General features: G+C 42.1%; 1 protein-coding gene across 3 annotated transcripts in view; it reads left to right on the plus strand.

The window, feature by feature from the left end:
- LOC104055251 (tropomodulin-2) overlaps positions 1-3,993 on the plus strand; it is a 35,160-nt gene extending 31,167 nt beyond the window's left edge. For all 3 annotated transcript variants that reach the window (XM_054077772.1, XM_054077771.1, XM_054077770.1), the window contains exon 10: positions 410-3,993. In XM_054077772.1, the coding sequence (XP_053933747.1) occupies positions 410-444 (35 nt within the window). In that variant the 3' untranslated portion in view covers positions 445-3,993. The remainder of the gene's footprint in view (positions 1-409) is intronic.
- Positions 3,994-10,226: the final 6,233 nt, after the last annotated feature.

Below are 10,226 nucleotides of genomic sequence, written 5' to 3' on the forward strand. Positions count from 1 at the left end.
ACAGACTAGGGAAGACCAGTGTCAACTTAGGTGAAATACAGTGGCTTTTAAAAGAACAATAAAACTGTAACAAAAATCTAAACAGAGCCACTGGGAGGAAGCACTGGAAATGGTGATTTCTTTATCATCTAAAACCTTTAGCTCAGAGTCTGACTTTTATAGAAAATGTATTGATATGAAACCTTGTTGAAATTCTACAGTCTGATATAGAAGAGTGCAGTTTAGATAGAATTGTTTAGCATTAAGGACTGTTAATTACAGCATTTATAGACATACTCCTGCTGAGTATTTCTTGGAAGTTCCTTCCTTCCTGTTCATATTACTGGGAAGGCAATGTGTCAGTTAAGAAAAGTGCTTAGACTCTCAGGAAAGCAATAATAACTGCTCTTTTCTTGTTTTATCGGTCTAGTTCGTAAAAAGCGGGTGGAAGGAGAGCGGCAGTAGCCACGCCATAGAGGATGCAAGGCAAGATTGGAAGCCACCACCAACTGTAGCCTCAGAGTGTTCACTGGTCAGAAGGGAAGGCACTGGAAAACCATTACAATGAGAGCTGCTCATTTCTGTCAATGCCTCTTTTTAACTGTGAAAACACAACCTGTTCTTTTTTTAACTTTCACAGTTAATTTAATTTTGTGGGAAAGATTCATAGTTGGTTTGCTTATAATGGAAAAAATGTTTTGCAGTACCTGAAGCTAATATGCAGAATCTTACTGTGCTACTGAACACAACATATAGTGACTCTGACCCTTATTTTAAACACTTTTTGATATGTTAAAATATGGTCTTGTGTATGGATAAGGGATTCTCTGCTGAAAATAGAAATTTTAGGCCTACGTTCTGCAATGCCTTATGTTTGTGAATATTCCTTACTTATATGGATATAGTCCTGCTGAACTGAATCCTGCAATGGGATGCTCCCAGAAGTAGAACTAGTAATGCTGGTACAGGTTTGCAGGATCACACCCTTGAGCCTCTCTTCTGCAGCAAGATCTGGGCAGCTGGAACTGAAGAGGCACAGTGCCCTTCTACCTTCTTTGGTCTCCACCCGTCCAGGTCCAAGTGCAGGATCACGCCTAGACGTATAAACATTGTCAAAGCCTACTTGTTTACATAAGCTTAGGTTAGGTGGATCATTTCGCAATGTTACACTGGTATTTGTTATCCTTACTCCACATTGTAAATTAATGTTAGTGCTGCCAATCCTATAGACTTTGAATGTTTTGAGTTTTTTCCTAGGCCAACAGGTTTTTATTTGCTACTAGAATGCACAGTTTACAGCTATTAATCTTAATCTAAACAAGTATTCTGAGCAATATTTGTTTTGCTTTGAGCCATGTGTTTGACTTTTTTTATTTCTGGTGTTTATGTACATTTGTTAGTATTATAGAACTGTTCTCAGGACATTTTAGATGAAGATTAATTAAATAGTTATTCCAGGAGCGCAGCTCTGCTACCAGGAAAGTACATTAAGAGGGTAATTGTCACAGCTACATAACTTATACAGGCTCCAGTTCAAGTTTGTCCCTGTATCATAAGGCGTGTAGTTACTCGCATCGGTGCGTAGCTGAACAAGGGCAGATTTAAGCATATGCACAAATGCTTTGCTAAATCAGGGCCTTAACTCAGATGCTGGACATAATCTTAACCTGGTGCAAGACACTTGTGAAGCAGCAGCTAACCCCAATGCTCAACAGCATCAAAATTTTAGCAAGAATTCATTCCAATGTTTCATTTTGTCTATTTTGCAGTCTGAAATTATTCTTTACCACCGTTTTATCACTGCCAACAGCTGCCTCTGACTAACAGCCAGAGGTTCATTTTGGTTACATGTCTGCATGTCGTAGGAGCTCAGGGAGGCTGGGGTTAGGTGTGTCACACGTACCAATGTGTCTCACACATACCAATGTGTCTCTCACATGTGCAGAAACACACCTAGGGCTAGCACTGCTACCCAGGAAACACCAGCCTCTCCTCCGAGAGCTCCTTCAGAACAGGAATAAAGCACTGTTGCCTTCACCCTGGTGATGGGACAACACTGGAGGTCACAGTCACTGCAGCATACTCCTGACCCAGGGGGGAAGCTGTGAGCCACTGTGCAACTGGGCATCCAGGGATTAGAAACTGGGGGAGCCCCGGGACCAATCAGTAAATGTTTGACATACTTGTCTGAGTGATGTTTTCACAGCCAGAGTTGGAGTGCAAACTAACAGGATGAACCCTCCCTCCGTGCCTTTTATAATGGAAATGAGTAGGTCCAAGGCAACACTCTTCAAGTTGGATACTGGTCTTCATATTGGGGTGCAAACTGAATAATGTACACTTAAATCCCACTCAAAATATAGTTTGCTAAGTGGTCTGCTGAGCTGGGATCTGAAGCACAGTATCCCCAGTTTACTTCCTTGGAGAGTTCCCAGTCTTTAGCATTTCCACTTCTCCTTCCCTTCCTCAGAATAAAGCTGAAACATTCGCTTTGCAAGTAAGAAACAAAACACACAGGGGAGTCTTGCTGAGATTTTCCCTGGATCCATGCAAGATTTGCTATGAAAAACTTTGATATCCTATTTAAAAAAATGACCAGTTCTGTAATGCAGCCATAACTCTGCATGGGCTTAAATAAACAATCCTTAAAAAACATGTGGATTACCAGAGGGATACTGGGCTTTGCAGCATCAAATCTCATGGGCAGGAAGAATCCTCGTCCACAGAACCAAAAGATTATAGTTGCTGACAAACTTCAGTGATTAGAATCACGCTGCCCCTCTTTTCTTCTTTTCCTTTGATCCAACCAAGGGAATCTCAACTATCAATCAATTTTTTTAAAATATATTTTGAAGATTTTTTTTTTTAATTATTATTGGTTACTTTTTGTTTTTGAAAGAGTGGTACATATTTGTGTTTAAGGGAAACAAGTGCAATCCATTTCTAGTCTTAATTGCCATTTCAAGTGTTGGTATTTGCATGCAGTGCTTTTACAAGGATGGATTGTTCTGGCTGCTTCATGATGTCTGCAGCATTTCATCCTGTACAGCTTTGCTCAGAGCCACATAAGTGGTTGTACAGTCAGGTGGCTCCATTCCTATCAGCTCTAGTTTGCATCGTGGACCAAGGTATGTGGTTGGGGAAGGCCCAGCGGGCTCTCTGTCCCTTCATCTGCCGTGCTTTTTTGCACAGGCACATTTCCTCTGAAGGGAGGATTCCTCAGGCGCTTGAGAGGATCACCTCGAACACCATCCCCACCGTGCGCTAGCAGACAGCGCCTGGAGCTGTGCACTACGTGGTGGGAACCTGGGAGCTCTGGCTCCTTCCAGCATGAGGAGAACTCCTAATCCCTTGCCATCTTCTCCAGGCAGCTGCTGCCTGGGAGCTGGGTGACCAGTAACATCTGTCCTGCCTCTTCTGTGTGCTCCACACAGGGCTTGGTTGTCACCTGACCTGCAGCACCACAAATCAATACTGCAACAATATGAAATGCTGTTCAATACAACAACAGCACATGATGGTGATGCTTGAAGGCGGATTTTCATATTAATATAGGATTATTTAGATGGTTAAAATCTCTGCAACTAACATGACGGGGGGCAGGATGTGACTAGATTTTAAATATTATTTTCAAACAACATCTGGCATACTCAGTGCTGAATGGGGAACAGGGACAGAAGAGTCCTTTTTTCTTAAGCAAACATTCAGGAGTAACTGTCTATTTTTGCACATCGCTTCTTGTGTTGACAGCTTCAGTTTGGTTTGTATTTTTTATACAGTTTTTTCATTCAAAAGCTCAATTTTGTGTGCATCCTAACATATGTGTGAATTGTAGCGTGCACTAAGGACCGTATGTGTACATGTATAACTCTAGATGAAGATGTTATTTCTGGAACAAAAAGCAATTGCATGCGCACGGTTTGGTGCATATTACTCAAGAGGAAGGGAATTACCACGCTATGTAACAGTGACTCCCCAGCATTTTGTTTTTTCTAAATAAATAATCTTAAATGATTTGGCTTTTGCAGTTTCTCATGATTTTGTGACTTCAGTCAAGCCTCCCTTGATGCTCTGACATCAAATTAAGCAGCTTTTGCCACTGTGGCTCTTGCAGGTTTCACTCATCTGGATTATCTGCCAGTTTTCACCTTCTCTTCACCCCACATTACATGCACTGGGTTGGAGCTTTGTGAATGATGGTTAGGTGCTCAGAACCAGGACTGGGAACAGAGAAACTTGCATTCGCCTCCTAGGTTTAGACCTCTCAGATTTAAAGCAAGTCCATCATACTTGTCCATGCCTCAGCTTGCACACTCTAATATCAGCCTAATACTTCCCTGCCTCCCAACTCAGTGAATGCTCTGTGCTTCTCAGAGGAAGATGCAGCAAGACACGCACTTCTCTCTAAAGGAAATAAATGGGGCAGTTTTCAAAATGTGTCACTATCCAAGATGTTTTGGATCAGATTTCCGTGATGCATCTGCAAATGAAAACCCATGGTATTTTCAGGAGTGACTGGGTATTCACTCTTGCCAGCTTCAATTTAAGTTTAGAAACATAAGATACATTAGTTCCTTTCCTTAGACAGCTACATACTGTAAGAACCTGGCCCAGGCACCCAACACCCTTTTGGGGACTTACATACTTTTGAAAATTATGCCCCATATCCCATAAGTAGATTGTATTAGAATCATAGAATAGTTTGGGTTGGAAGGGACCTTAAAGATCATCCAGTTCCACGCCCTGCCACGGGCAGGGTCACCTCCCACCAGCCCAAGCTGCCCAAGGCCCATCCAACCTGGCCTGGAACACCTCCAGGGATGGGGCAGCCACAGCTTCCCTGGGCAACCTGGGCCAGGGCCTCACCACCTTCACTGTGAAGAAATTCCTTCTTATGTGTAGTCTAAATCTGCCCCTCTCCAGTTTATACCCATTGCCCCTCATCCTATCACTACAAGTCTTTGTAAAATGTCCCTCCCCAGCTTTCTTGTAGACCCTTTAGGTACTAGAAAGTTGTTATAAGATCTCCTTGGAGCCTTCTCTTCTCCAGACTGAACAAGCCCAACTCAGCCTGTCCTCATATGGGAGGTGCTCCAGCCCTCTGATCATCCTTGTAGCCTCCTCTGGACCCGTTCCAACAGCTCCATCTCCTTCTTATGTTGAGGATTCCAGAAGTGGACACAATACTCCAGATGAGGTCTCACAAGAGAGGAAGAGGGGCAGAATCTCCTAGCATTATTTTTTACTAGCATTCTGTTTTTTTTTTTTTTTTTTAATATATGCCACAGCTCTAAAAATAAGCACACAGTGAAAAGTAAGACAACTGCAAAGCAGGAACTTAGTCTACAACACCTAATAGTTTCTTAAGCTCCTTTTAGTGGTTGATAGGAATTGTTGGACTTGATGATCCTGGAGGTCTTTTATAACCTAGTCATTCTGTGATTCTGTTTTCACTTTTTGCAGCTCTGAAATTCTGTGACAAAGCAGTAATGGATCTCTGCAGGCTGCTTTTCATTATTGAAGTGAAAAATGAACAGTTACAAAAAGCAGTTGCCATTGCAACTGCAAAGACTAGATTTCACGTTTTCTTCATCACTAGCTGAGGGAAGAGAAAGATTTCACTGTTCTATAAAATTTAAAATACAATTCAATTGCATGTGGTTTTATGCACACCATTTGGGTTTTTTTTAATAAAGTCATTAATGTCTGATCATGAACTTGCATCTAAAATGTAGCAAATGCACTATATCACATTATCTCTCATTCAGCTAGTTTCTACTCATGAAGACTGCAAAATGAGCTTTCCATGAGCATCAGGTAGAGACACGTATTTCCTATCCCCTCTTCTCTGCACAGTGTCTCAGCAATTTTCCATATGGCACCTCATTAGAATTTGACACTGAGAACATTCACTGATTTCTGCCAGGGTATACCCAGTTCTAAGCTTCAAGGGAATCAAGTGCATTGCAGAGTGCCTAAAGGCACAGACCAAATTAATGAAATGATTAAGCTGACCATTGGAGCCTATGCTGCACATTAAAACAACCTGCAAAATACACATAACTACAAATCCTAAAGTCAGTTAAAAAAGAAACCTCAGAACATCTCACCACAAACAATATGCTTCCTGCAGTCCCAGGAAAGTTCACAGTTCAGCCCCAGAGACACAAAACATCTTCCCTATCCATTTAGTGACCACCTTTTCTGGTGTCAATACTTTAACCCTGCAATCTCACAGTACCTTTCTACTTCTCTTTCATATCAAGAAATGGATGAGTGACTTCAAGAAAATGAGGAAGTCTCACAGTGAAAGAAGGGGAAGTATCTGTGTCCCAGTATATGGTTCTGCGGGGATTTACAGGGCCTAACACGAGTGCTCATGGAAACCACACAGCACAATTCCCAGGTCTTCAGTCATAAGGTAATCGGCATACAGCTGCAGAGAAGCTAGTGAGGTCATGCACTCCATTTTCTACCTCCAAGAGATGGCTTTATTTCTACACATCATAGCTTTTGCAAAAAGACTGGTTTTGGTTCTCCATCCCTTTCATTACAGACGTTGCATTGAAGTCCCTCTGGATTTCAACTATGAATGCAACATATTCCAAGAAACACAGACACTGTACGCTCCCTGCTCACTCTGAACCTTTATTTAGGAATCAAGTTCTCTTCTTGTTCCTCTTTCTTTTCAGAATGAAAGTTGAATATACAAACGGCAGAAAGACAACTTAGTTACAAAAAGGATCATACTATTCTTCATCTGTCTGCATGCATCTTCACGTCTCTTCTATTCCAATCTCTTCACCCCTAGCAACAGCAGTGCAAGCCCTAGGTGCTCCCTTTTCTACAAGGTCAGTCTCCCCTGACCATGAATATAATGTGGAGTGACAGCCTGAACTGGGTACTTACCACCGGTCATCCAACTCCTGCTGCTGCCACACAGAAGGTCCCTTGCTTGTGTTCTTTTGATGCCTCTACCCAAAAGTAAAATATCTTCTCAATTTTGACTGATACAGAGACTCTAAGGAGTACAACAACAACAAAGAAAGAGGTGCAAACTGATTAAGTTTTTCTGCTGTATTGCAGTAGCTCTGCTCTGCCTGTTTGTGTATTTCCCACAGCACAGCCAGGAGCTTCGCACTCTGTGCCCGATTGTCGAGCTCCTGCCAGACTTGCAGAAGGCTGATATCCGAATGCAGCTCATGGAGAGCACCAACTGCTGGAAAGAGAAATCATAGGGAAAGTACTCAGCTGGGTGTGAGGATGTTGAAGAGCAATCACGACACCACGTAGCTCTCAAATCAACTTTTTAGTTATTTTAATAGAGGACAGCATTCGCAAATTAAGACCAACAACCACCAAGGAATCTCTGCCATTCTAATCTGTTCCAGCTATAGCAAATGTATGAATGGAGCAGAATGGTCAATGGCATTTGAGGTTTCCTTTTTGAGGAAGAGGAGGAGGGGAAAAAAACCAGCAGAACTGTATTCAGCTGGTTCCCAGCCACAGCACAGCGCTTTAAATATTCATGCTTTTCTTGTCCATTCCAGTAAAGCAGATAAGCACAAACAAAAGCAGCATGAGGGGCCTCCCTTAATGAGGCTCTGTTTGTTTCTTATAGCCAGCTGCCTGACTTCATTGAATCTGACATTAGGTAAACTTGTTCAATGAGCAAGGGAGGAGAAAACAAGGCTGTCAGATAAAACAATTGCATGTATTATTTCACTTGACCTTTTCTGATAATGACCACACTGATAATATATTGAAGAGAAGCTGAAAGCAAAATTTCATTCTTGCAAAGTGTTTGTTTTCCAGCTGCCACTGCAGGTACAGGTCACTTAAAAGTTGCCTGGACTCTCAACTTATATTGGTGAACGCTGCATAGAAAGAACTCCTCAAATCTGAGAATGTGGCATTAATTCTGCCTATTGTCCATCAGAAGATTATGTATTCATCATCTGTCCAAATCTTAAAGCTTTCAGATGATGATGGTGGTGAAAGAGGTCACTGTGTTCAAGTGTCTGGTGAACAAGGTCGGGGCATGCTTGGTTAGTCTGTACTCCAGCAGTGCTGGCACAGGGCACACACCAGTGTTTGCCAGCTACATTAACTCTTCGAGGTCAAATCTGTTTTCTTGTCATTGTAGCGGTTCACTTAACTCTGCATTCAGGAACAGAAAAAAATAGAGAGACCAGCAGAAGCTGCTAGCAAGGCTCCCCCAGCAGCCTGCCTCCCCAGCTGCCCAGCCCCACTAGGCAGCACAGTTGCTCTTTTCCTTTCCTGTATTTTTATCTTCATGCTTTTAGGCTGCTTGGGGTTAAAAAAAAAAAAAAAAAAAAAAAAGTTACATTAAATGTGTCAAGCTTACTAGAAAATAAGGATAGCCCCTAAAAATAATCTCCTTTAAATTTTCCTCTTCAGAACTGATTGCTCTGCAGTGTCTGATTAAATCTTCAGTTAAGCTCTCCCCTCCTTTACACTCCAAATGCACCGGCTGATCCAAGTTAACTGCTATGACAGCTTCTTAAATGCACCACAAGGAAGTTTACGGTATATCTGCTGAGCCTGGAATAAGATCAAGAGCACTTCTTATGAACCTGGATCTGGTTACCTGACATTTAAGTTGCTCCCCTTAGCATGATTTTTGCAGCATACTGATCTCATATATGCATTTGTGGAGAAAAAACCGGAATGCCTGACAGGAGGGAAATCTAAGTTTTATGGTCATAAGTGGACAGGAGTGCTCAGCAGCTGTGACAAACCCAGCCAGTAGGGATATAAGCGGTTATGCCACCTGCCAAGAGCTGGCATCCCATCCAGCATGAAAGATTCATAGACTTTGAAAGACCATTTCCACCATGAGAAAGACTGAAGGTTTAAACAAAATATATGATAACTTTTAAATGAAAACACATTGGCTTCCATTTGCTGTGCATTTTTCACTAAAATGAGACAGTGGTATTTAATACCTTCTAGTTATTTCCTATTAAATTTTTTTTTAACAATAAGAAAATCCAACTAAAAATGTGATTTCCCTTCACTCTTCTGAAGCTTTTGAACTGACTCCATAATTAAATGAACAAGTCAGAACAAGTTACTTTTAATATCTGCACAATGGAAAACGCACACTGTTTCCAAGGAGAAGGGGCACGATCCTGCATACCCTGATGTCAGCCAGGACTCAAACCTGCAAGCAGCCAGGTCTGAGAAGAGCAGCAATCCCCAGAGACACCAGCAGAAGTACTTGCTAGTTCTGTGAAGGTTTCACAAGGCTCTCTTGCTAGTTTGGGGTCAGAATGAACCACTGCAAGAATATCCAAGGAGAATAACTGGGTGCTGAGGAGGAGACTTCCAAAAGGTTGGTTTGCTTCTTGTTTTTCCAGTGATGCACACAGCCATTTTAGCATCCAGCTACGCCACACAGATCAGCGTACTTAAGTAACTTAATCACCCTGGTGGTACAGGTCACAGCTTTGCCCATGAGTTACTGGCAGCTCCTACCACTTTGGTACTGCTTGTTGCTTTATAATGGTGATCCTATCAAGTGTCATTTTTCTGTAAGACTGGCGATGGGGCCGCCTAGTATGGCCTCTTGTTTATCTCATATCCTTAAACTGCATGCCAGTACCCAGCCTATAATTTAATCAGGCCAAGTACTCGCATCATTTAGAATAAAAGAAGGAAGTTGGCACTAGAACTGTGTTCCAGAGTACAAGTAATGCAATGGCAAAAAAGAATGCGGTACAATATATTGAGGTATTCCCATGTGCTGAAAGTCAAGTCTGCCGAGTACAAAGGAAGTGCAAAGCCTAAGGTCTCTGTCAGCTCAGCTGGGTTGGAGGGATATCAGCTCAAAGCTGGTGATTAAGTTTACCTCTGGACACATAAGCAGTCTGACACACAAGACCTGCCAGAGATACTAAAAAAGTGCATTGGCACCATCCTTTTCTGGATGTTCATATTGAGCCCAATCATTCATTCTGCTTGGAACTTAACAAAGCAGACCTCAGCAGGCTAATTTACTTGAAAATATTTAAACCAGTGCCAAGCTCATCACCCCTCTGGATGACCCTTTGAATCTCCTCCCCTGAATACAGCTGCTTCGAAATTAAAGAGAAATTTACCCCCAAAAGAATTTAGATACCACAAAAGGTTCCCAGCTGTGAGGAATGTGGTACTGTGCAACCAGAGCTTAACCTCATCCCCATCCAAGTTAGCAACCACCTTGTAACTGCTTCTCCTCAGAC

This window comes from Cuculus canorus, chromosome 12, assembly GCF_017976375.1.
Source record: "Cuculus canorus isolate bCucCan1 chromosome 12, bCucCan1.pri, whole genome shotgun sequence".
Lineage (NCBI taxonomy): Eukaryota > Metazoa > Chordata > Aves > Cuculiformes > Cuculidae > Cuculus > Cuculus canorus.